We start from the raw sequence: 26,371 nt of genomic DNA on the forward strand, positions 1-26,371 counted from the left end.
TTTTTTTTTTTTTTTTTTTTTTTTTTTTTCCGGCTATCACATTCTTGAGTTATTGGACTAGTTTACCATTTTGACGTTATGAACTTTAGGTCCTAAGGTCCGTAACTGCTGACCTTTACCCCAAGTGAATATTCTTTTAATGATAAGACATCTGCATTCAGGAGAGGAAGAAATCAGTACAGTAGATAAGACATCATCTTTGAGCGAAGGGACCTTAGGAAAAAGCCCCCGACTTTACTAATTAAAGAGCTTCATAATTCGTATTAAATACAGTGGATCATATAGTAGTGAGAAATCTAGCATCTGGTTAACTTCCTGGCGTGTTCGAAATGTTTCGTTTTTTCCTTGAATGTGCTTTGCTTTCCTCTAATCCAAGTCTTCTATGTACGAGCCTTGACAGCCATACCAATGAATTCAATGTCTGATTTATGTGGTTCTAATTATTTGTTGCACATTTTGTTCAACTTTCTCAGAAAGTAACTATCCTGCAACGTTTAACATTATTCTAGTGTTTGCCATCAAATAATTTTCTTAGAAGGGTTGTTTTTGAGTATTAGATATGATGAGTGAGATTATATCCTTTCTTGTCCACCAGCCAATCACGAGGAAAAGTCCAGGCGAGGAGAAGATGACGAGCCAGGAAGACATGCTTCTTGAAGCTGCTCACACAGGTGAAACTGATGGTTAATGTATGTTATTGTAGGTTGCAACACTGGGTGGATACTTTTAAGGGATCTTTTCATATTTGTCTTGTATTAATATTTCAGACTTCCATATCTAAGAAATCATGAACCTGAGAAATTTGGAGCGTGTTTTTGCATGAGAAGTAAAAAAAAAAAAAAAGAGAGAGCAATTGTGCATAAAGCTGTGTACAATGGGATGATAACTTGTCCGTGTTTGGAATTATGTTATATTGGTGTATTTTGTAGCAGGTTGCTCGTATCTATTTCAGGCAGAGCCTTCTTATTGGTACATGATCATTACCTCAATGAAGCTTTTCATTGAATTAATGTTAAGGGAGGAGCGCTCAAAGATACAACTCCAAAGAGATAGTAAGTAAATAATAGGCAGAATTAGTGAAAGAAAGACTTCCCAATTCATACAAAGATCTTGCGAAGAGAACCTGAAAATAGTAGAAAGGGAACACAGATGAAATACGAACGAGAATCTTTAAATCTAGCCATCGATTTAAACATTCTTGAAACTCTGGCAACAGTCTAACCGAAATGTTGAAATAGTAGCCTACAATGGGTCCTCAACAATTGCTATCTCCGCAGAATTTGTCCGGCATCTTGCTTGTGTTTACAGTCTTTTGTCACTTTTAGATTTGTTCCGTTAAAAAGAAAAGAAAAGACAAAGGTGGCTTGTTCTGACCAGTGTATAGCCTCCTGAATTGGAGCCGTAACTTAGGAGGGTAACTCAATTGAGAGTCAGAGGATCCATTGCACTTGCAGTCTGTGAATATTCATTATTTGCACTTAGCAGTCTGTGAATATTCATTATTGTAGAAAGTGGAGAGAAAGGATCTCTCTTCTACAATGGAAAAAAACGGAGCTAATTCGACTCAATACAACCTAACCATATATTCAATACCAATAATGCATTGCTAGATCTGTGCTCCATCAAACTATACAGGCAACAAATGTGGTTTGACCGGAAGCTTCCCTTCATCACTTCTTTCACACTGAGGGAACCGCATCCGCATCCGCATTAGTTGAAGTGGCGAAATGCCCTCGAGCCAAGACTCGAGAGCTTTGGAGAATGAAGTGGTGCCCTCTTGAAAGCTTCATTGGTTCTCACCTTACCAGTTTCTCAGTGAAGACTAAGACCCTTTAAAAATATATGAACCGACCAAAATCATAGGGACTAATAGTATATTTCAATAGTATAAGCCACAGATAACTATCTAGGTATCGTATAACACCTGTGAAATCTGCGCATGTTCGTTCATATGCATCATAGAAAAAATCTCTAATCATTTCAAAATTGAACTCATAATTCAGGTTTGAACATATAAATTAGGGAAAAAGGTACCAAATTTCAACGCCGTACACTAGCAAACTTGAATTTTCGTTTCAAAACATATGGGCGCACAGTTAAAACCTTTGAACCATTTACTTCTTCTCTTCCTTCTCTGCCTCGGCGGCCCTCTTCAACCGAGCACCAACATGGCGAGCATTCGTTCGCTCAACACGAAGCTTGTCATAGGCCTTAAAAGATTTCATTTCTTCTGTTACCTTCACAAGCTCAACTGGTGCCTTCTCTAGTCCAATAGACATGTAAGAGCCCTGGACCTGAGTGGCAGTTGCTAGTTCCTCAGGAGTAGAATCACCAGCCTACATCAACAGATATGTAAATGACCAGATATCAGACAATCCCACAAATATAAAACACTGCAAGTTATGCATGCTTTGGCATTTGGAATTTGGAGGAGTTACCTTGAACTTGCGAGCACGTCGTGGGAAAACGACCACCTTGGCCTTGTAAGTCTTCAGCCTCTGCACATTGGCTTGAAGACTCTCCAAGGAGCGGTTTCTGCGACGATGGTCGACTGCAATGCCAATTGTTGGTGCGTATTTCTTTGGAATGCCAGCTGCCTGATTTTTGAAAAAGAATGTCAATCATCTTGAGAACTAGAAGTATCAACAGAGAAATGTTTTGATCATATGATCCAAACGATCATCAAACGTGCAAACATGTTAATTAGGATTCACTACTCAACTATAATACGTTCTAGCAAAGATAAACATCAATCAACATTCACAGTTGTGCTGATATATTCCAGAGCAAAACTCCATGCCATGCTCGCAATACTTGCAAAAGATCAATTTTATCAAGTACAGAACCAGAGCACAAATTATACAAAAAAGAAAAACCAAAGGTTTGCACATGATCTTCCATTCATTTACATTTGAGATTGAAAAAATGACGACGCAATTTCAACATTTGATCGGTCAAAGTAAAACAAAACACAGAATTACTGAATTATATATGCAAAAATCATCAAAAAAAAAGTTGCGGAAGCTGAAAAATTAGCCCACCTTCAATTCTTCCAAAGAGAAGCCTCTGCCAGCCCTGACTTTCATGTTATACTTCAATGTCTGTCCATGAACAATAGGTCGAAGTGGTCCAGCAGTAGGCCGAGGGAAAGTTTTCACAGCCTTTTCCTGACGAGCTAGTGACGATTTACACAAGAAAAATCAAAATCAGTAAACACAACAGAGCAAAACATTTAACCATGGTTGAACAAGCAATAAAAACCGGGCACTCACCATTCCTTCTCCTTGTTTTCCGAGCAGGTTGGTTGAACCAAGTTCTAACATAATTTTGCCAATGCTTCCTAAAGTGCCCACTAGGGATAACATTGTTGTGCTTCATGGCTTACCTGCTCAATCATTTGAGTTGGCAATTCCAACCAAAGGAAAAGAAAACTTCATATATGCTCAGTGTGTATCACAAAATATAAAATTTCAAAATGTGTAACATCGACCAAGATAATTTCCGTTTAACATACTGATACATATATATGTCAATATAAGTTTTTAACTATTTTATTTTCCAAAGAAGACAGGGTTAATGCGAACACAGAACTCTGAGCAGCTTAAGCAGACTTAAGGAACTAAAAACCCTAATCTGACATTGTGTAGATTTTAAGAAACGAAGATCAAATTGAAGCAGGCAGATGAACGGAACACAAGAAATTGAAAAGAACCTTATTCTTTCTCTGCGCCCGCTTCGGCAATTCCAGTCACTCCGTTCCTTCTGCGTTCAATGGCCACTAAAATTTCATATATACGGCCATTGACAAAACCCTAGGGACTCTCCTTTCGGTTCTGTTGGACCGGGTTATTTCTTTTACAAATTTGTAGATTTGTTGGGCCGGCTTATCATTACACTGGATTCCTTCATAAAAAAATTAATTTGTCCACCGTTTTGGTTAGTTTTTTTTGTTCATAAATAAATTTTATGAGACAAATGTTTAAATTTATAAACTTATTTAACACAAAATTGAATGGGCGAGTGAGAATAAAAATTTGAATCCCTAAGAGTAAATGCTCGGAGGTACGTTCTAGTTGACTATCAATTTTTAGGTTTTTTCTCGAATAAATCGAACAATTAGGTCAAATTACCAATTTAGCTTCTATCGAGTTCGTTTGAGTTTAATTTCAAATAGAATCCTACTCTAATTTTACCGTTTTCAATTTAATCTCTACGATCAAATTCACAAATTTTTCTTGTCATTACAATATTTAAGCTAATAAAATTGAAATATTTCACTAGAGTTTTCTCCTCAATTTAACTATATTAAGGTCGAGTAAAATTTAGAGAAAATATGTAAAATTTTCGAGTCGTTAAAAGAACAAGTGACCCATTTAAAATTAAGTTCAATCTAAAGGGACCAATTTTTTTATAATGTGATTAGTTTGCCATCAACTAGTTAATATATCATTTAAATCATAATCATCCAAAAAAAAAATTATATTATAATCAATGAAGGGTAAATTTCAAAACAACATTTAAAAAAAATGGGAATTTTCTTTACATATATTTGAAAAATATTGATCACAACATTATATATATAGGATTTGGAAACGCAAACCAATTCAGTGGGCAATATCAAGAAGGCAATGCATCATGATGTTCATTGAGCACAGACATACTTGAGTTGGGTACAAACATGTCCAAAAGAAGCACAGACATACTTGAGTTGGGTACAAACATGTCCAACAGAAGCACAGACATACTTGAGTTGGGTACAAACATGTCCAACAGAAGCAAAGACAAGAACAAAAGATCTAAATCACAACAGAGATGAACAAATAGCATGGAAAAAGAATCTCAAACTGAATCAGATATGAAATCCCACACAAGTTCATGACAATCTAATATACTCCAAGTAATTGTATTTTTGGCATACTATCTATATATACATTAATGGATGCTACATGCTACGTCATAAACTCATACCCTTTGTTCATCTTCATCAATACAAAAGTTTAAATTCATCCAGGACCATAAATAATAACGGTTGTCAGAAGATTCAAGCTTGTTAAGTTGATGAATTACCTGTGAAAATGGCAGGCTGCAAGTAATCACCATATCTTCAATGCTTCCCTAGAAGGGAAAGAGAAGTTTCGTAAGAAAGAATTGAGTTTTACAGGGATATAGATTAAGGAATCTCATAGGTGAAGTGGATGAACCTCTGCACCTGAGCAAGCATCCCGATCCTGGTTTGAGTCATCCAGTACAGGACGAACAGATCGATGAGTAAACCTGCCCATGCTCCGATTCGCAGTTTGTTGGGATAATTTCGTACTTTTAACTAATTTTTTGCTTCATGATCCATTATTAGTTTGAAGTACCTTCATCAATGGAAAAAATGGCATATACGAGAATCAATAGCAAGGGAAAAAAACCAACATTACACATGAATGGTGGTGATATTGAGATCCCGCGTTGGTTGGAGTGTAGAAACCTCTCCATAGCAGACGCGTTTTAAAAATCTTAAGGGGAAACCCAAAACCAACTGTGTCTAAAACACCATAAATCAATGAGAATCCAGTTAGAACACAAGCAAACAACTGACCCTTATTGTAGAAAAAGCACCGACAATGTACATGTGGAGTTGATGCCTAAATACCGAACGGTCGGTCGAGCTTTGTTCCACCTTAATTCAGCATAGGAAAAATGTCCAATCATCACCTTAGTTACTCTATTAATTGAAAATAAAGTAAAGAAAGAAAATACGGACCTTTTCGTTCTTCCAATCCTCGGGCCCAAAAGAAGATCGAACATACACAAAGAACGCGAACGGTAGAGAGTGAACAACATTGTTAGAATGAAAAGTTATGTTAAAACCACCATTCATGGCTGGAGGTGACAATAACTTCATTACCATAAGCTCTACCATCCAAGTATTTCTAATTTTTCTTCACAGCATTCAGGCTACGATGGTATGTTCTCTTTTTAATCCTTGTTATCCTCCTCACCTTCCCAGACTTGATCATTTTTTTCACTTTTTCAAGCTTCTCTTTCCTACCTTCTAAATCAGCTTTAATGACCTTGTCCCTCTTCTCATCAGGAAGCAAGGCCAACCTAGAAAATTTCTTGGGCCTCACAAACCCCAGTCTTTCAGTTATGTCCTTGAATGCAGGAACAAGGCCTCGTCTTATGAAGCATCCATCGATCAGCTTCATCGAATTTAATTCTGGGAGAGCTGGGGCATCTTTCAACTCAAGGTCTGAACAGAAAGAGGAATCTTTTAGCCACATCCTGAGAGAATGAGCTTTCGCTATAAGGAGACCGCTCCGTGTTCTACAAGGAAGAAAAGGAGAACCCATCTCCCACAGGCATACTTTTAGTGTGCTATTGAGCGAAACCATGTTGTATTCTGCTGATCCAGTGATCAGAACAACTGATTTTGGAGATTCTGGGCAACCTTGCAAGGATGCATCCTGCAATTATATAGCAGACATTATAGAATAATATATAAATTTAGTCATGTTCTTCGAGTATTGCCATCGATTTTCTTTCATAAATGAATTTAGAGTGGGAAAAATGTGAGGGAGATTGGTTAAATGTAGGAAAAGAACTAGCCTGCATATGGTCAAGCCATAAAGTCAGAGCAACAAGAGCTGAACCAGCAGACAGCTTTCTAAAATCAGCACCCCAGTCCTTGTCAGCTACCCTGCATTATTAGACTAACGCATGAGAAAGTAATTGAATAGTTCAATATAGTACCAAACAAATTGTCTTCAATCTCATAACATGGCTACAATAAGGCTAAGAAACATAATGTAAAGTATGGGTTCAAAATCTGTTCATCTATTCAACATGACCGCCCATGATTTGGATCAATGCCCCTTAGAGTCACCACATGCTACCATAACTCCAACCTTGGAAGAGGCATTGGTTCTCAAGCGCAAAATCCAACCAAAGTGCAAAAGTCGGAGTCAATCGACAAAATGACACTTTTCTGAGCAAATGAACAACGTAGTACATTATAGAAAAAGACATTGGTAATCATGAAAATTCCTAGGATCCATCCATCATTTCCAGGTGAGCCACCACAAACAGCCATCAACATCATGCTGACTCCAATGACATGGCCCACCTAGTTCGACCATAGAAGGAGGTCATGCAGTTACATAAAAACCGCAAGTTGAAGAGGTGGCAACATCTTTTCACAAGTCATTAAGTGTGAATCTCAATCGTTTGTGGATGATGAATGCACCACAAGGCATTGATAGATGTTTTACTTATTTATAAATGGATGATCTTTCTCTGGAACGGCCCAAATCCACCGCTAGCAGATATTGTCCTCTTTGGGCTTTTCCTTCCGAGCTTCTCCTCAAGGCTTTAAAACGCGTCTGCTCGGGAAGGTTTACATACCCTTATGGAGGGTGTTTTGTTCTCCTTCCCAACCAACGTGGGACATCACAATCCACCCCCCTTCGGGGCCAGCGTCCTCGCTGGCACTCCTTCCTTTCTCCAATCGATGTGGGATTGCCACCAAATCCACCCTCCTTCGGGGCCCAGCGTCCTTACTGACACATCGCCTCGTGTCTACCCCCCTTCGGGGAACAACCTCCTCGCTGGCACATAGTTCGGTGTCTGGCTCTGATACCATTTGTAACGGCCAAGATCCACCACTAGCAAATATTGTCTTCTTTGGGCTTTCCCTTCCGAGCTTCCCCTCCCGGCTTCAAAACGCATCTGCTAGGGAAAGGTTTCCATACCCTTATGGAGGGTGTTTTGTTCTCCTCCCCAACCAATGTGGGACATCACATTCTCAATCGCGAAGTCTTAGCACACAAAGACGAAGAACGTTAGGAAATTCAAACTTCGGTAGCTTGGATGTGACAACTTGACAGAATCGAAGGAATAGCCAAATTTTCCACAACTCAGTAATGGTAGGCATGATAAATTTGACAGACAAAAAATGAACAAATTAATTTACCTGAATATATCCTGTCGGTATATATTTCTCTTGATCGCCAACTGGAAAACCCATGATGCAGTTGCTCGAAGTTCGAATGCCCACAGCAGATCCTCTAAAGCATTGACAAAGTTAAATGCTGCATCATCATCTTCCATGGCTCCAAGTTTCTCTAGACATTGATCAACCTCCAGAACCAGTGATTGTGATTTTTCTGTTAAAAGCCTGTGAGAGAATCTTTATCTTAAAATGGCTAGTTATCAAAATTACTCGACAGCATCATTTTAAAAGAGGAATGAAACATTGTCTTGCTTTAACATTAGGAAAATTCGTGGGCACCTGATCGGAAGATCGAATCCTGTATCTCGCAACGCATTTAAAATGATAATGGCTTCACCGGTACCTTCAGACAAACTTGCAGCTCGAATAAAGCACGTCCATATTCTATAGTCTGGCTCTATACCATCTGCCTTCATTTCCATCAGTTTCTCAATTCCACCGTTGTAATCCCCCTTTCTAAGATATGCATCAATTACTGAACTATATGGTAATGTATCAAGGTTCATACCAGTTGCTTTCAGATCATTGAGAACCTGTTCGGCTTCCTTCGGGTGGCCAGAACTGCCATAGGAAACCATTAACAAGTGCATCGTGGCAACAGTGGGTTCTATCCCCGACTCTTTCATCATGACAAGTAAGCGCTCGGCTTTCAAATGATTTCCTGTATTTCTAAACATCTTCATCATTACATGATAAAAAAAACGATCTAATTTACATCCATTTGATCTCAACTCTTCAAAAAGCTCCTCTGCTTCTTCAACTAGCTGCCTTTTAGAAAGGGCTGAAATCAAACTTTTATAGGTGTCCAACACAGGCTCCATACCTCGCCTTTTCATTTCATGCATCAGTGACAACCCCTCTTCTGGTCTACAATCTCTACAATACATTATAATTAAGGAATTATAAGTATCCTCATCAGGTGTCAGTCCAGTTTCTTGTATTAGCTGGTACATTCTAGAAGCATTTCTGAAATCTTCAACTCCTACATACAACTTGATTACGGAATTCAATATGGATAGATCAGGTTTAAATCCCGCCTCCTCCATTTCTAATAGCATGGCCTCAACATCCCGAACTCGTTTTCCCTTGCATAACAATGCAATCATACTCCTGTAAAGATGCATTGTTGGAAGATAACCAGCAGCTTTCATTCCATGATAAATTTTCTTCACCTCAAATATGTTTCCATCTCGAGCAAATGCATCAAGCATCAAAAGAATAGAACTTTTGCTTATCTTGAAGCCCATATCTTGCAACTCCTGGACAACAACATAAAGCTCCTTCAATCGATTATCAACAATTAATGCTTGCAATAAACCATTAATGGAATTCACTGAAGGAGAAGGACCATTGCACATCATGGTGTTAAAAACAGCCCTTGCTCGTTCGTAGCAACCACTTTTGGCATAAGCTTGTATTAATGCATTCCAAATCTTTCTATCAATTGTAGCTAGTTTTAGCTTCAGTTTTCCAACCAAGCTTTCAGCTTTCTGCCATAGTTTTAGTTCCCCATATGCTTCAATAATGTTAACATATGTAGAGACATCATCTACTATAACCCCTTCGAGCTCTGCACGTTCCAGCAAATAATGGGCTATTTCAGGATAGCCTGTTTTACAGTGCATAAGCATCATGACTTGGTACAGGCTTTCCGAAATTTTGACACCATAGAACATCATATCAGAAAAAATGTGAGATGCTATATCAAAGAGTTCCTTTTCCTGGCATCCTTGGAGCAAACATTCATACACTATGGAACTTGTGCCAAATGAACCAAACCCTCTAGTTGTATTATCATATTCCACTAGAGCAGCATCTATTTGCTTAGCTTTACAAAGTACAACTATCATCGATTCTGTTACCAGCTGATTCGAATTTGAAGTCTTCTCTTTCAAAAATTCTAGTAATTCACAAGCTTCTAAGTGCCTGCCAGACAAACTATATGTACTCAAAATAGATAATAAGGTCTCATGGTCCAGGTCATAGCCAGTGTCAATGGCCAATCTCAACATTTTAGCAGCATGATCATAGCACTCTTCCTTTACAAGAATCGAAGAAATGACTTGAGGATTCAAACCACATCGTTCTTGCATATCGCTTATTACTTTGTCGATCTCATCCAATTTATTTTCTTTCCTAAGGTTTCGAAGCATAACCTCATAGAGGGCACCATCTGGTGTTAGACCATCACGCACCATTTTCCTGTATAAGAACATTGCCTTCTTTGTCTCATTGAACCTAAGAAAGAGATCAATCATAACCGAGTATGCCAAACAATCAGGTCTAATCCCAGACCTAAGCATACAATCAAATGTCTTCTCGGCTTCTACTGGTTTACCGGCCTTTCCATACCCACATATTAAAGCACTGTATGTCCTTAAAGTGGGTTTGACTCCGGAATCCAACATCTCAGTCATTACGTTTGCAGCTTCTTCTATTTTACTAGATTTTCCAAGTGAATCGATAAGAACAGTGTATGTAACTTCATCAGGAGTTCGGCCAGACAATTTCATATCCCTGTAAAGCTGGAACGCAAGGTCATGCTGTTCCTGCTTCCCATACATGTGGATCATTGTATTATATGTCATCTCGTCTTTACCAAATCCATTGCTTACCATTTCTTCACAAATCTCCTTTACCTTCTCTTCATTCCCTTCTCGAGCAAAAGCATATAATAACGAATTATACGTCACTGCATCTGGAAAGAACCCTTTGGACGCTAATTCCTTAAACAGCTGCTCAGCTCTGCTGGCCAGCCCACATCTCCCATATACTGATATCATAGCATTGTAAGTCCATAAATCAGGTTGACAATTATGTCTCTCCATATCATTATATACCTTCATTGCTTCTTCAAGATTTGATTCACGGGAACAAGCACTAATTAAAGTATTATACGTAATTATATCGGGTCTAACACCTGACTTCCTAACCTCATTTAGAAATTGAAGGCATAAATTCGGTGACATCGGTCCCGACTTCATACGTGCATTTATCATAGTGTTGAAACTCACCAAGTCAGGCTCACACCCTCTTGTACGCATTAAATCAAGCAACTCTTGAACCTGAACAAACCGACCGTTCCGTGCATATACGCCCATCATCGCATTGTATACTTGGACAGTATTGCCAATGGCAGACTCAGACCTGGTAAAAATTTCTACAGCCAACGCTTCTTGATTGGCCTTTCCAAGCACTGCTAAGATGGTAGCCAACATCCGAGCATTGGGTGAATACCAATGCCTCAAATTCAACCACTCATACACCTCCAAAGCCCTGTGCCAATTCGAGCGCCCCACCCATTTCACTACAAAGCAAAAGTCAGTGGGTGTCATTTGAACCTTCCTATCATCCAACACATCAGCCACAAATTCATCCTGTTTCAACGCTAAAATTCTATCAGTCAACAATTGCACTCTCTCCCTCCAATCTTTCGCTCTTTTGAGTGCTAATTTGGTCATCTTTTTCACTCTCGTCTTGCTAGGCCTCCCTAAAACCTCTTGAGTTTCATCACTCACCATCACCATAGATTCTAACTCATCTTCTACAAAATCCCCATCTCTAATCTCCGAATTTTGGGTTCTAATAGAAACCTCCGATTCATCGACCCCATGGGTCTGCGAAGGGGAAGAAACCGTGAACTGCGTTTGAGACGGCGGCTGAAAACTCTCGGTTAACTTGAGGTTGGGCCATCTAACAGAAGGAGAAGCTCTACTATAGCGAAATTGCTGAGACGTATTTGTATTGGTTTCACTCTGTTCAATGGAAGAAGCAGAAGTGGGCTTACATACCTTGGAAGATGAAGCGAAGGCCAACGGAAGCACCGCCGAACATGCCATAGCAATGGAAACCGCGGAGGAGAGTATGGGAATTACTATAACTGTGCAATAAATTACTATTTCATGACGAGAAACTTGCCGATTGATTCAAAGATAGAGGGATGAAGAAAATGTAACCTGAAAGCCTCACTGGGTTCAGTTCAATTCTTGGGAAGGGAAGATAGCAACAGCAATTGGCTATGAATTTGTGGGTTTTCTTTGGCTTGTCTATATATATTTATATATGGGTTCATTTCGGATAGCAATTGTCATCTGGATATAGTGCCGCGAAGCTTGGAAGAGAGATATTTTTGCTTTGAAGTGGGATGAACGAAATTTCATTATTATTTTTATTTATGACTTGGGAGTTAAATAAAAAATTCAAACTTTTCATTTATTCCTCAAAAATACATTTGAATAGCTACATTGTTCTTGGGATTCCATTTAATATTTATGTTTAATTTTTTACTTAGAGAAGGTAAAATGAATAAATGTGTGAGTAGAGATATAAACTTATAATCTTAAAATGAATGAGTAATGCTTGAGAGTTGAGTTATGACTATGTAGACATTCTTGCGCTTGTTTTCGTACTCTATAGTTAATTTGGAGTTGAATGATAATGACAATATGGATTTTGATAAGCGAGTCTAGTTACGGTTCCAAACATTAATGTAAGATAACGAAGATGGTGAGGTAATTTTTTTTTTTTTTTAATGTTTGGACCGATTATGAGGTGTTGAAGGATTGACTAATCTTCTCAAAACTAACATCAATGTTAATTTATTGGAACGGAGAATAGTTTATTTTTTAGAAATAAAATCCTTTAAAACTAATTTATACTCGAAACTTAACGCGTTCAATAATATAACAAATCGTTATTCTCTTTATGGTAAAGGGGAAGCAAAGATACCAAATGAGAAATATAAAGACAAATTTGTCTGAGTTTCTTAGAAACAGTTTTCTCATGCCCATAGGTATTCTCTAACAATTCACGTGTCAGCTTCGTGTCATATTCCCTTCAATCCCTTCTATTGAAGGTGGTTCGAGCTTTCCCAAGGAGTAGTATGATATGAGTATATAATAAAACAGAATCGAGCCTAAATGTCATAAAAAATCCAAACTATCTCGAACATTCATGGAAATCAACCAAGAAATTGACACATGGATGGCATGCTTAGTTATTGAGATGCATGAGTAGGCATGAGGAGTAACGGAGTAGCCGTCGAGCATAGAGATTATCCATATCGAAAAATTGTGGTAGATGTATCTACACCATCAAACTAAAGCCTAAAAGCTCATCATTGTTCTTATTATTACTTTCATGAAGAAAATTAAAGGATACAACAGCATACAAAACAAGAATAAATCCCCTGAAAAGACAAATGGAGCCGAACCAAAGAAAAAAACTAAAGGAAAGGGCTCCATCTGTTAAATTTCCTGCATAATCTTTCCTTTTATCACATGGTTCTTGTAACATCCCAGCACTAGTAGAAAGCATGCCAAGATAGCATAAAATTAAATGTCACGATGAGGACAATCGAATGTTGGCTAATAGTTAATTTTTCAATCAACCAACTCAATGGAATTTTATTTAAGAAGAAAATTAAAGCATGTATCCCATTACCTTGCATTTCGTGAACTCCTGTTCTATAAGCCTGGAATTGATTCAAGGTTGTACTTCTCAGACCGTGCAGCAGCTTCGGCTTCCTTACCATCCTCCAAATTTGGCTTCTTCATGGCGTCGAGTGTGTTTAAATAAGAGTGTGAAACATCTCGACTGGAAGATGTGCCTGAATTGCTGATTCTGCTTGCGAGGAAGCGACGAATCAGACCTCGGAGGAATGGAGCCATGGTATCTGGCTCATATTCTAAGTAATACATGATTCCTCCCATACAAATTGAGAATAGGAAGACCTGTTCATATTACCAAACAGAAGGAAAATGTTATTTGGGAATTCAACAGAACATCAGATATCAGGTTTACCAAGCTCTAGTATTATATCTTATAAGCTTAATCTTTTCCAACACAAATATATACTCCTTCGAGGGTCGACATACCTTCGATTATATCTAGTATTATATCTTATAAGCTCTAGTATTATATCTTATAAGCTTAAAATTATTCAACATGTCACTGGATCCAAGCAGACACACTGCTAATCTCTCTCGAGGGTCGACATACCTTCGATTGAGTGCATTTACAACATGATATGGCTAGTTATTCAAGGCCAATAACATACGAGGAAATATAATGCTGGATGGTATAATTGTTGAAGATAGAATCAAAAAAAAAATTAGGACCTAGATAGGTGTGGACAACTGATCCCCACTGCAAAGCATTAACTTTTAATTTCCAACAATCATATTTGATTTTGATGTAATCAAAATACCTCAGCATTTTTTATGTTTGGAAGCAGGTGGCGATTGACCAAGATATACCACCAAGAATCTACTGCACGGGGAAGAACATAGAGAGCTAGCTCAGATCGTCTTCCCTTCTTCTCTAAAAGAACTGAAAGGGCAGATATCCCACCGGCAACCCAATATACGAGTTTGTGGTCCTTGGTTGCAACTTTCCTATGCAAACAAATGACCGCCTAGCATCGTCCCAAATACTTCAGAACATTATCTAACAGATTTTAACTGATATTAACATGAAAGATCAGGAAAATAATGACCTGAAAAATGCCAACAAAGGCAGACAAAAAACTTGTTGACCGAACTGCACCTTTGACAGCAAGCCAACAGGTGCGACCGGGAGCATCCATGAACTGCAAAACCATGAATCATGGTAATCAGCAACAATAACTAAATCGAAAAACGATTTCAGCAACAAAAACAAGGGGGTAACGACTATATATACACTAAAACATGTGAACTTTCTAACAAAATATATTTAAAAATAAAAACCTATCAAAAAATAAGACGCTTAGTGTAAGTATTTATTTTCAATTTTTTGACCAATTGCGGATACTTTTTGTAACACCTTGGTTTTTGTACATCCTTCTCATGTACGTTTCATAGTCTTGAAGAAAAGTCCTTTTTTTCATGAAAAAACGAAAGAAAACCACCGATTCTAACTAGTGGCAGCTCTAACCAAGGAACATAATTTTGGTGGGCCAACCGTGGTTGTGGAAAATAGTAGAATGCATTTTAGGGAGAACTTACTTTCTGTAGGTGCAGAACAACAAATGGTACAAATGTCAATGAGAAGTAAAGAGGAAATGTCTTCTTGAATGTGGCTGATGCTGCCTTCCCATTGTGAGCCATGCACGAATTCGTGTCTGGATGGATTATATCACACGGAATAATTGAAGGAAATTCCCCTAGATTTTCATAGCCAGATATTTTTTTATCTGACAAATAAGAAGAAAGTGATGCAACATCAATGGGATAGCCTCTACAACTATCTCGTACAGCCTTGTAGACAGGTTCGGCAACTGGCCCTGTCTTTTGAATGAAGTCCCGATATGATTGTGGCAAGCTCTCAGGACGCATTACAAAGGCATACATAACCTGAAACAAATAGTTTATCATGAATATAAAACAGGGTATACTATTAAAGAAATTAATGATTAGTACTGCCAGCTGACATCATAAAGGCAGAGATGAATCCCATAGTTCTTCTAATAAAAAAAAAAAAGAATCTCATAATTCTGACGAAAAAGATGAAACTGCCAAATAAAATAAAAAAATAAATAACTTTTCAGGGCCATAAAATTATTCAACATTTACAATTTAATTTAACTAAGGATAAGAAATTAATGGATTTGTTACAACATGTTTTACGAAAACTATTGTTGATTATACTTTCTGATTACTCTATTCTTTTGATCCCAGCCATTTTTCATTAAAGGGGGAGGGAGGTCCAAGAAACTCTTCCATCAACGAGTAAACTCCCAAATTTATGAACCAAAGAGATCTTGAAATCTATTTCAAACCTGAGCCAAGACAAAAAGCAGTGAATCCATATAGCTCTAAACTACCTGTGCACATGCCATGGCAAAAAGCAGAGAATCACCATGTCTCCAATGACTCCCCCAAAGGTGGAACTTGTTCTTGGATTTCGCAGAATTATAGGTACACTAATTTTAAAAAGAGAAATATGAAAAGAAAGAAAGTTAACACAGATACAGACAAGGAGATTAAGAAACGGGAGAAAGAAAAACTGCATCTCAACAGTAAACTCATGCTTTTTGTACCTGAGCAAGTCTAGCCATAAGATATAAAGCAAGAGTACGCCTCCGATTTGAGTCATCCAATGCTAAAACAGACAGACCAGCCACTGAACCTGCTAATATTCTGCTCATCATCCCTTAAACAATGTCATAAATATGGAATGTGCTTATTCCCGATCTTTTGCATTAAAAAGGGGGAAATGAAACACCAATAAAGTCATGAAAATGGGAAAATTGATGCTCTAATGGATTGTAAACTTACACATTTAACGATGTCTCCCTCTTTCTCCACTTTCTAAGCAAGCATCTAAGGGCATGATAAGACCCAGTAAAACCACCAAAAAACAAACCAATCCGACAAGCTTCTTCCCTTACTATCAAGTCTTTCTCTGAGACAAGTTGCTATGAAAGAGTATTCAGGAGGAAAAAAATTAATCAAGCACGTGGGATAAATGAAGGGCAACAGAAATCTATTAGAAATGAAAGATTATTAAATACATGTGAGAGGCATCAGAGATCTTTGATGCACACAAAATAAGAATAGTATCATCTGCCAGCACAAAAATATCTAATTCTGTTTCATTTTTCTCAACAAAACCATATTGATCACTGGCAATAAGCCATGTCTATTAGAAATGAGAATGAGAAATGAAAGTGATTCTTCCAACTTTTTATTTACCTTTTGCATGGATTCCACCACAACTTCAATTTAATTCTTAATCTAAGGATTAACATATAATATGAATGATAATCCTTTTCCCTTTTCTTTTACAACTACAAATTTCATTGATCTATGAATTTTACAAAAGGGAATGGTCCTTGATGCTTATTGTAGGAGGATGAACAGTTATAAAAGTGTTTTGGATGACTACCAAGAGAAGCAACAAAAGAAACGGTTTATCAAAGGTCTAAGAGCTAATAATGAACATCTTAGAATATATTCTCCAATTTCTCTATCTAGCCAAAACTCTCACAAAATCACTTCAATAATGTTAGACCATAAAACTGCAGTTTTCCTTTTAAAATGGGTTCCACACAATAAAGAAGACAAACTGACTTGCACTGATGGGGGCATCGAGCAACTTAAACCAAAAATATTAATTAGTCTCCACCTTAAAGAACTGGAAACCTAGCAAAAGAAGAATAAGTAGCCAGCTTCTTCATTTGATTCTTGCCAAGGAAACAACAATCTGAAAAAGGGAGCTTCAGGTGGTATTCTTGTTTTCACAATCATTAATTCTCAATCCTCCAAGGAAAGTTGTACAATGGGGAAAACAACTTTAACCTTCATAGGATCTTGAATTTTAAGGAGTATAATAGGAAAAAACTTAACAAAATGAATTTTCCAAGAGAGTAACATATGGATAAAGGTTCCTGATATTAATATGTTCCGCAAACTATAGAAGGTTTGTCAGCTCTATCTCAACCTTAACAAAGTCCTTATCAAAGTATAGTGTTTGTGCCAACACCCTCTACTAAAAAGCTTTACTTCTGATGTGTTTGGTTTTTATTATTATTATTATTATTATTATTATTTTAGTTGATTGGAGTTTCCGGCTTTATGTTTGGCTGTTAGTTTGTTTGTTAGGTTTGGTTTCTCTTCCCCTATACAGATGGGGGTTTGTCATCCATTAAAGATAACTTATCATTAATAAAATTATCTCCAAGTTTGTCTTTCTATACCAGGTTCTTACTAAGATACACAACTTAGGAAAGATGAAAACCAAGGTGCTATCTTTCATCCACATGTCCTCCCAAAAACTGCTACTGGGCTACAACTATATATTGTAGTCGAATTATCAGAAAGCGCAACCTTCCATGCCATCTTTGTTGGATAAAACTTCATGCGATAAGGAATCAAGCTGCACTGAAATACAGCTCATGGAAGAAAAATTCTTGACTTCCAATTTCCCAATGCCCAAACCTCATACTTCCGAAGAGTGGGAAATAATGCTCCATTGGATAAGATGGCATCCCCTATTATGCTTCATCCCTTCCCAATAGAAGGTTGTCAGCTAAATTTCAACCTCATCAAAGTCTCTTCACAATCTAAGGTGTTTGTACCGGCGCTGTCTACCTAAAAAGCTTTGCCTCATACCAAGATTTACAGCTCAGGGAAGATGAAAACCAAGGGTGTTATCTTTCATCCACATGTCCTCCCAATAACTGTTACTGGGCTGCAACTACTTACAGTCTAGTTATTCGTAAGCAAACTGCAACCTTCCATGCCATCTTTGTTGGTAAAACTTCACGTGATAAGGAATCAAGCTGCACTCAGATACAGATCAGGAAAGAAGAAATCGAGGGTCCCAAATTGCCAATGCCCGAACCTTTTATTTTCAAGGAAATGGAAACGATACTCCATTGGGTATGGGGACATCCCTTACTTCATTTCTTTGTTCTACTTGGCTATACAACTCCTCAGCTAAATTCTATTGATCTCAATAACTCACTCACCCACTCAGATATTTGGCATTTACATAAGTCACTATTTGCACTTAAATATAGTCACTATTAAAGAAGGAATGGAGGCAATATAGTATTCTCCATCTTGACTCAAATTTCCACGAGATTCTCCAAACTTCAGGTTTTCCTATCATAAGCAATAAAACCTTCGTAAGCATTCCAATGCATCAGTGTCCTTATTACACTTTTTCAATGGTAACTTCATGTATCCAACCACCCTCCATAAGAGGGTTAACGGCCACTTCAAAGATTTATCCCGAGTTTAAAATCTCAATTCCTTATCTTCCACTGTTAATCCCAACCTTTTTTTTTTTTCTTTAACACCAAGCAATATCGTTTGATCCCTATCCTAGCTTCTTAATAATGCTTAACTGAGAGAAAGGGATCAATGACGCACAACTCAGAGGTGTTTTGCTGCAGGACTTTGAGGATCTTAAACTAGTCTTGAAGAAAACTGTGTATCCAATAACATAATTATATCACAGTTAATGTCACAATCCACACAATCAGTTAATAGCGTTAAAAAGATTACAACCATTACGTCACACATGAGAGTTTTCATCAAAATTCATTTAACCTTTATTAAGAGCTTTTAGGGAATCCAAATAACTTCCTTATCAACCATAACTTTTTAGCCATCACATGGAAACAGTTCTATAAAGGTTTCCAAAGTAGAAGGCTTTAAGAAATTAAAGTTCATACCAGGCAACATCAATCAAACCCAAGAAGCTTCTCCAATCTCATTAAGTGCATCACATAAACGGGGAGCTGTATGAGATAAAAAATCACCCTTAACAACCATAAAGTTTTAGCCATCACATAGAACCAATTCTGTGAAGTTTTATGAAGTAGAAAGCTTCAAGGAATTAAAGGTCATACCAAGAAATCATCAACCAAGCCCAAAGCTTCTCCAATCTCATTATGTGCCACATAAAAGGGAAGCCATATGAGATGAAAATAACCCGTATGATTTCAGCTCAATCCTCCTATTAAAAAAAATTAATCTTCCAAGTTTCGGCCCTCAGTATCAATATGCTACCTTTCGTTCAACTTCGGAAACGTCCACTGCCACTCCTCTCTTGTAATACTTATCTATCCAACAAGCATAATTGTCCCACCTAGTTTCTTCAAAGAATTTTGTACTTCTTGATAGCTTGAACCAACTCATAAAGCTGTCACGAACAATGAGACAAATTGCACAGACAGTGAAAACTTATTGTCCCTTTCATATCCAAAACCCACGGCATTGTTTGCGTTCTATTGAGCCGCAACAAAAGGGAGAAAGGGATAACTCATCACTAATCAACCTAGCCGGAGAACTCATTGAAGAGAGAACCATTATAATGAGATGCTTTTTCATTTTAGATAATTGAAGCAATTGAAATATAATTACGCCATCAGACATAAATTACATGTTCATTTAACATTCAAAATAGCCATAAATTTCTTATAAGAATTGAAATTAAAAGTTAAATCCTAAAATCGAAAAATCTAAGGAGCACACTTGGAAATATTATTTTTAATTCCAGCAAGATCCAACCCCATCTCATTATAATTCCCCTCCAATACAAACTCATTTCCAATATGTATGGCGAAATAATACATTTCACCAACAATTGCATGAAGCTATACAAACAGACACATAGCAGCAATAAGAAACAACCGCAGTGATAGTAACAAAAACTAAATTGTGAAGTGAATCAAACAGTATTTTCCAACCCTAATTCAAAGTTTCAATCGACGATCACACAACAATAAGGAATACCAAAATCAACAATTTAAAAACGAGAATAAACCCAAACAAAACAAACCTTAAGATCAAGGATAGAGGAATAGGACTGTCTCCGTGCGAGCTTGAAAGCGCGGAGAAGTATACCAATGCCAACTCTAACACCATAGGAAAGGAGGAAGGTCTGGCAAAGGTTACCAATGGCATTAGCCACACAGGAGGACTCATAAGCGGCATGATCACACGGCGGGGGCTGCTCCCGGCTCTGGTGATGATGAGATCCACACGCCGCTACTTTCCGCTGTCGCCGCTGAAGCTCCTCAATAGCTTCCCGGAGCCGGTCCTCCGCCTCACGAAGACGCCGCTCCGCCTCCGAATCCTGCGTGCTGCTGTCGGAGCTCCTCTGCAGAGACGGCGATGGAGAAGAGGACAAAGAAAGGAAAGAAGAAGAAGAAGAAGAAGAAGAAGACGAAGACGATGACATTTTGCATCAGAGGAAGAGAGATTTGAGTTGGAAGAGAGATGCGAGAGAGCACACAGGAAATGGCGAAAGCTTTAGCATTGGAGCTTTTGGAAGAAGAAGAAGAACTCAGGAAAAAGTTGAAGAAGACGAAGAAGAAGGCTTCGTATGGCAGTTGGTTCAGACGGGGTTACATTTTATCTGGCACGTTTTACGAGTTCCGTGACGCCGTTCCGTAAGAAAACGACCGCTTAACGAACGGATTATTTTCTAACACATTCATTTTTCTTTAATTTTATTTTGGACAAGTTTTAATTTTTTTTATAAAATATATATATATATATATCATAAAAGCTAATTAATTTTTTTTAAATAAATAAATTAAAATTTAATATTATTAATGTTACTTTAATTCTTTTACGCATAGAATTGACATATTAATTCATCTTCTATGTAACTAATAATCTTATAGAAATTTGGATAAAAATATTGATATGATAATCTCGATATACTTCTATCAATAATCACTACTATTTTTTAAGGTTGAAAGTATTATTTCTATATTTATTAAATAAAAAAATTTGACATTAACAATATTTCTTTAAAAAAAAATAGAGAAATAAAATTTTTCATAAAAATATTTAAACTTAATTTGATAAGTTAAAAAATCTTATTATTAATTTTATTCTTTAAAGGAAAAAGAAGAGTTAAGTTTTCTTGACTTTGTTTATGAAAGTCAACAAACATTTTTGTTTTAATATTTTTTTTCTCCCTCCTTATTTTGCCTCTTGGTCTCTAATATCTCTCTTTTTTTATCTAGAATCCAAAATTTTGCTAAATAAAAGAAAAAAGTATGAAAAAAAATAATGAAGTTCGAGAAAGTTATAGAGGTGAAAAATATTGTTGTTAGAGAAAGAAGATAGAAGTGACTAAATGTCTCAGAGGGAAAAGGAATGAGAGAAAGACGAAATTATTAATAATAATGTTGAATTGAAAAATTAAGTCGAATTACGTTCAGACAAGGATTTTTTAAGTTGGTCTAAACTTTGGATTTCTAACCTTCCGACTACTGGTCGAAGTTTGGACCAAACAAGGATTTTTTAAGTTGGTCTAAACTTTGGATTTCTAACCTTCCAACTACTAGTCGAAGTTTGGACCAACTTTGGTCCAAAGATCGTGGAAGAATTTTTTAAGTTAGTTTAAAGTTGATCTAAACTTTGGATTTCTAACTTTTCGGTTACCGGTCAAAGTTTGGACCAACTTTGGTCCAAACATCGTAGAAAGGGCGAGCTTTCGGCTCTTAGCATGATAGAACTAAGTTTCAACCAACTTTGGTACATGTACATGCATGTCTAAATCTTTCAAAACAAAACAAAGGGAGAAACTCAAGAATGAACAACAATGAAATGAAGAACCAAACAAGAGCATAGTGGAGACATCAACTAACAATATATTTCAGAAAAACTTCCTCAAGCTAAACTGTTGATAAAGTTTACTAAATTTTTGGAAGTAATGTCAATAAATTTATTCAACACTACTTTCAGCATGCAGTAAGTGCTGATAATCTAAGCACTTAAAAGAAGAAGAGTTCATGTATGTCTAGGCCTCCCATCCCCTCAAGAGCGTGGCTCGTGCCACACGATTGACACCCAAAGTGAATGCACCCATACGAAGATTACAATCATGTGATTTGCACATGCTTTTGATATTATAAAAAGCTCTTGTCATGTACCTTTGAAGCTCCTTGTTCACCTTCTCTTCATCCCACATGAAGCCCTGAATGTTCTGCAAAGTCCATGAACTACACCTTTTAGCTAGAACTATTCACCACTAACCTGAGTTTGTTGTTTTTTGCTTCCCCTTAAGACAAAGCTATCATTTATCAAAGAATTCAACCAAAGTAATTGGATCATATATAGCAAATCATCTGAGTCTTCTTAGTAGTAGTATTTTGATTCTACGCTATTCCGAGATTTGGCAATGATTCATTGTAAAACTGATACATAAGGAAATTCATAAAGTTTTAAATCGACAAAGTCATTGTTTTCTTGTTCACCAACATATCATATGTTTTAGGTTTATTCTAACACTATTCCAAGATTCTGCAATGATTCATTGTAAAAATGATACAATTGCCAAAAGTTTTAGATCGACAAATCGTCGTTTTCTTGTTCACCAACATATCATACGTTTTAGGTTTGTTCTACCCTTTGAGCTCATTCTAATATGGTTCTTATTGTTTTAAATACACTATTTTAGTCCTTATCAATAATTTTGAAGTGGTGAAAATGTTCATGTTTAGTTTGTTTGCTACCTGAACCCACTCAAAGTAGCTAACGGTGACTCCACCAGCATTCGCGTAGATGTCAGGGAGTATTATGACTCCTTTCTTAGATAGGATCTGCACAATGAACCAGAGCTGTCACAAATCTAAGCTTGTGTATGAATCCAAGATTAATTATAGACCTTACTTACCTCATCTGCTTCTGGATCAGTTGGGTGGTTAGCTGCCTCTACAATAAACTTCGCTCTCACGCCAGCAGCATTTTCCCTTCAGTTGGGAAGATTAAAAAAAATGGAATCAGCTTGCCACAATGTGTTGCACAGTTTACTAACAATGCAACATGTATATATGTGTGTGTGTGTGCGTGTATGTGTGGGTGTGTGCGTGTATGTGTGTGTGTGCGCGTGTATGTGTGTGTGCGCGCGCGTGTATATATATATGTGTGTGTGCGCGCGCGTGTATATATATATGTGTGTGTGCGCGCGCGTGTATATATATATGTGTGTGCGCGCGTGTATATATATATGTGTGTGCGCGCGTGTATATATATATGTGTGTGTGCGCGTGTATATATATATGTGTGTGCGCGCGCGTGTATATATTTGTGTGTGTATATATATAAATCTTCTTAGTATTCAAGGGTAATAAAAATATTTGACAGCAAAGAAAGAGTTCTAGATGAAAAAGAGGGTAGACCTGTTCAAAACTCCACCTAAAGCACATGGGATAAGAACATCACATTCATGAACTAGAAGTTCGTTTGGATTCATGCCGTCTGCACCTTGGAAATTTACTAGACTATTGGTCTTTCCTTTGTGCTCAATAAGATCGGGTATATTAATCCCATTCGGATTTGTCACAGCGCCAGTGATATCACTCACTGCAACAACCTTTCCTCCTCTTTCATGGATGAGCCTTGCTGCCCAAGATCCCACGTTACCAAATCCCTGTCGAATTTGCAGTTCATAAAGGTTTCTTCAATTGAGATGCTGAATCTTTACAACGAGAACACAACATTGTGACCATTAGAAGTTTGCAAGTTTGAACTTTACTGTACCTGTATAACAAATGTTAGACCTTTGACTTTCTTTCCATGCTCTGCAAGCAAAGCCTCTGTTGCAAAAACAACACCACGCCCAGTTGCAGCATCTCTACCTAAGGAACCACCAAGGTCCTAAAATTGAAAAGAAAAGAGAAGGGGGTCTTAATAACTCAATGATATTCATCAAACACAGAGAAGTTTCATGGATTTTCAATCTCGATTACTTACTATAGGCTTCCCCGTCACGACTGCTGGTGAGTGACCATGAAACTTAGAGTACTCATCCAAAATCCAGGCCATAGTCTGCACAAATCTTTAAAATATCTGAACTAAGCATAATCGTGCTGCTGAAAATATTCGAAACCTATAAATTAAGGATGCTATTAAACCTTTAAACTATCTGAACTCAACCTGCGCATTTGTGCCCATATCTGGTGCTGGAATGTCAGTATGTATACCAATGAGGTCATGGATCTTCTGAGTAAATACACGAGTCAGCCTTTCCAACTCACTCCTGCTTAATTCTCGTGGAGTGCATCCAATCCCACCCTTAGCACCTCCATAAGGAATATCTGCTACAGCAGTCTTCCATGTCATTAGTTGAGCCAGAGCATTTACTTCATCAGGGTCGACCTTTAGTAACAGCATTAAGCAATTCAGTAAAGGAGAAAACTCAAATGAAAACAACCGACTTCATACTCGAAAAGAAGAACGGTTGACCTTTTAGTTACAGATTTTGACGTCAAATTTTTATAGTACCAGTACTTTGTGATGTCCTTGGATGCATCCAACGGATGTTTGAGAGTAGAGCTCGCATGGAAGCAAAATCCTTGCATGTCTCACATTAAGATGACTTTTGAAAGTGAAACTTTTACGTGAAGATCTTTCTTGAACAAGTGTATTTTAATCATTACCATTTTAGTAAAATTTATTTAAAAACAAATCATGTAGATGCTTGGTTCATCAATTTCTAAAAGAACTTTCATATTACTTTCAAAACCTGAAACTTTTTTAGGAGGAAATACCTTTGATCATGACAAAATGCTTTCAATCATGCCGAAGTACTCTCAAACTCCCAAACATAACGTAACTAAATGCATGCAAACTATGATCAATCAACAGCAGCCGTTCGTTTATCTGATAGAAACTACAAATCTTTTGATGGGGAGTGATGTAAACTGTTAAATACTCTCATCCAGAAACCAATTACGCCTAAACTATGACAGAATAGAAAAGAACAAGCGATCACATCAATTCAAAAGAGGAGAAAATCCAGTCACCTCAGGATGATATCTGATCCCTCCTTTCATGGGGCCACGGGCATTGTCATGTTGAACCCTAAACCCCACATAAGACACTAAACTCCCATCGTCCTTGGGGATCGTACACTCAACCTGTTCGATCATCACAAGCAAACAATCAGAGCCTCTAAAATCAAAATCAACAAACGAAACCAAAATAAAAAAGAAGAAGAACAACCTTGATTTCTCTGAAAGGGATCAAAAGACTCTTCTCGATCTTGGAATCCAGACCTAGAATTCGCGCGGCATGGCGAAAATTGCGATTGGTAGCAGCTAGGGCGTTCATGCTGGGAAAGCCTCGAAGAACTGAATTGAAAAGAGAAAAAAAAAGGGGCGATAGGGAGAGGGAAAGACAATATAATGAATTGAGTGATAGGTGTAATGGAGAGTGGTGATGGGGTGTAATTGGAGCTGTAAACGGCGCCTAAATTTGAGCCTGAATTTCGATGTGAACGTTGACCAATTCCGCCATGCGAGTCCACTTGGAAGTTCTGCAACAAACGGTCAGTTTTTTTGGGGAGCGAGAAGGCGAAAGGGGTTTGCCGCGTCCAAAACGAACACGACGATTATACAACTTAATCTAACTATAAATCAGGCTTCATAATGTATAATAATTCCTCAAGGATAATTAATCAATAACACAACCAATCAAAATCATAAATATTCAAAATATTTTGTTAATTGTTGATGAAAGTTAATTAAATTAATAAAAGAAGATTTTAATGAAGCCTTAATTACAATATAATTGACATTTTTAATAATCAAATATTTAAATTATTAAATTGTATTAATACAAGAAAATATTGATGGACGTGAACTTTAAAAAAAACATAAAATAAAACTTTAATTATAAGTGAAAATATAAATTTGAACGACTAACCTCTTGATCAAATATAAGATAATAGATAATGTCAAATTTCATGAAAATAATTTGAACATAAAGCCATCGACTTTTCACCGAAATTGAAAATTGTTTAATAGCTTCTAACTTAGAGTAGCTTAGAACAAAACTATTTCTCATATAATACAAAAAAAAAAAAACTCTAATCAATTATTTACCTTTCAAATATTTAAAATTATATAAAATACGTCGA

General features: G+C 37.1%; 4 protein-coding genes and 1 pseudogene across 6 annotated transcripts; 1 reads left to right on the forward strand and 4 right to left on the reverse strand.

Moving 5' to 3' along the window:
* The window catches only part of LOC111459309, a 3,061-nt pseudogene extending 2,130 nt beyond the window's left edge, over window positions 1-931 (forward strand).
* Window positions 932-1,939: 1,008 nt separating this feature from the next.
* On the reverse strand, window positions 1,940-3,819 carry LOC111459864 (60S ribosomal protein L13-3-like). The gene is made up of 5 exons (XM_023102955.1): window positions 3,713-3,819; window positions 3,273-3,385; window positions 3,042-3,175; window positions 2,439-2,597; window positions 1,940-2,336 (listed from the first exon to the last, which is right to left on the reverse strand). The coding sequence occupies exons 2-5, from the start codon at window positions 3,376-3,378 to the stop codon at window positions 2,115-2,117; spliced, it is 621 nt and encodes a 206-aa protein (XP_022958723.1). The 5' UTR covers window positions 3,379-3,385; window positions 3,713-3,819; the 3' UTR covers window positions 1,940-2,114.
* A 1,005-nt stretch (window positions 3,820-4,824) lies between these two features.
* Window positions 4,825-12,111, reverse strand: LOC111459534 (pentatricopeptide repeat-containing protein At3g18110, chloroplastic). 2 transcript variants are annotated; one of them, XM_023102486.1, is made up of 8 exons: window positions 11,956-12,110; window positions 8,279-11,879; window positions 7,961-8,164; window positions 6,598-6,688; window positions 5,753-6,455; window positions 5,588-5,668; window positions 5,210-5,363; window positions 4,825-5,115 (listed from the first exon to the last, which is right to left on the reverse strand). In XM_023102486.1, the coding sequence occupies exons 2-5, from the start codon at window positions 11,836-11,838 to the stop codon at window positions 5,922-5,924; spliced, it is 4,389 nt and encodes a 1,462-aa protein (XP_022958254.1). In that variant the 5' UTR covers window positions 11,839-11,879; window positions 11,956-12,110; the 3' UTR covers window positions 4,825-5,115; window positions 5,210-5,363; window positions 5,588-5,668; window positions 5,753-5,921. The 2 variants fall into 2 exon arrangements, with proteins under 2 accessions (XP_022958254.1, XP_022958253.1); XM_023102485.1 differs by having other exon boundaries at window positions 5,202-5,363; window positions 8,279-12,111.
* A 914-nt stretch (window positions 12,112-13,025) lies between these two features.
* Window positions 13,026-20,825, reverse strand: LOC111459283. Of its 2 annotated transcripts, XM_023102107.1 has the most exons (9): window positions 20,273-20,825; window positions 16,258-16,397; window positions 16,020-16,119; window positions 15,804-15,902; window positions 14,986-15,333; window positions 14,496-14,588; window positions 14,208-14,414; window positions 13,442-13,731; window positions 13,026-13,301 (listed from the first exon to the last, which is right to left on the reverse strand). In XM_023102107.1, the coding sequence occupies exons 1-8, from the start codon at window positions 20,672-20,674 to the stop codon at window positions 13,465-13,467; spliced, it is 1,656 nt and encodes a 551-aa protein (XP_022957875.1). In that variant the 5' UTR covers window positions 20,675-20,825; the 3' UTR covers window positions 13,026-13,301; window positions 13,442-13,464. The 2 variants fall into 2 exon arrangements, with proteins under 2 accessions (XP_022957875.1, XP_022957874.1); XM_023102106.1 differs by having other exon boundaries at window positions 13,089-13,731.
* Window positions 20,826-22,109: 1,284 nt separating this feature from the next.
* On the reverse strand, window positions 22,110-25,849 carry LOC111459284 (glutamate dehydrogenase 2-like). Its single transcript, XM_023102108.1, has 9 exons — window positions 25,456-25,849; window positions 25,257-25,370; window positions 24,388-24,609; window positions 24,205-24,279; window positions 23,992-24,108; window positions 23,631-23,881; window positions 23,126-23,201; window positions 22,965-23,051; window positions 22,110-22,435 (listed from the first exon to the last, which is right to left on the reverse strand). Exons 1-9 carry the CDS (start codon window positions 25,561-25,563, stop codon window positions 22,250-22,252), a joined length of 1,236 nt encoding a protein of 411 aa, XP_022957876.1. The 5' UTR covers window positions 25,564-25,849; the 3' UTR covers window positions 22,110-22,249.
* Window positions 25,850-26,371: the final 522 nt, after the last annotated feature.

This window comes from Cucurbita moschata, unplaced genomic scaffold (assembly GCF_002738365.1).
Source record: "Cucurbita moschata cultivar Rifu unplaced genomic scaffold, Cmos_1.0 Cmo_Scf00022, whole genome shotgun sequence".
In the NCBI taxonomy this organism is placed as follows: domain Eukaryota; kingdom Viridiplantae; phylum Streptophyta; class Magnoliopsida; order Cucurbitales; family Cucurbitaceae; genus Cucurbita; species Cucurbita moschata.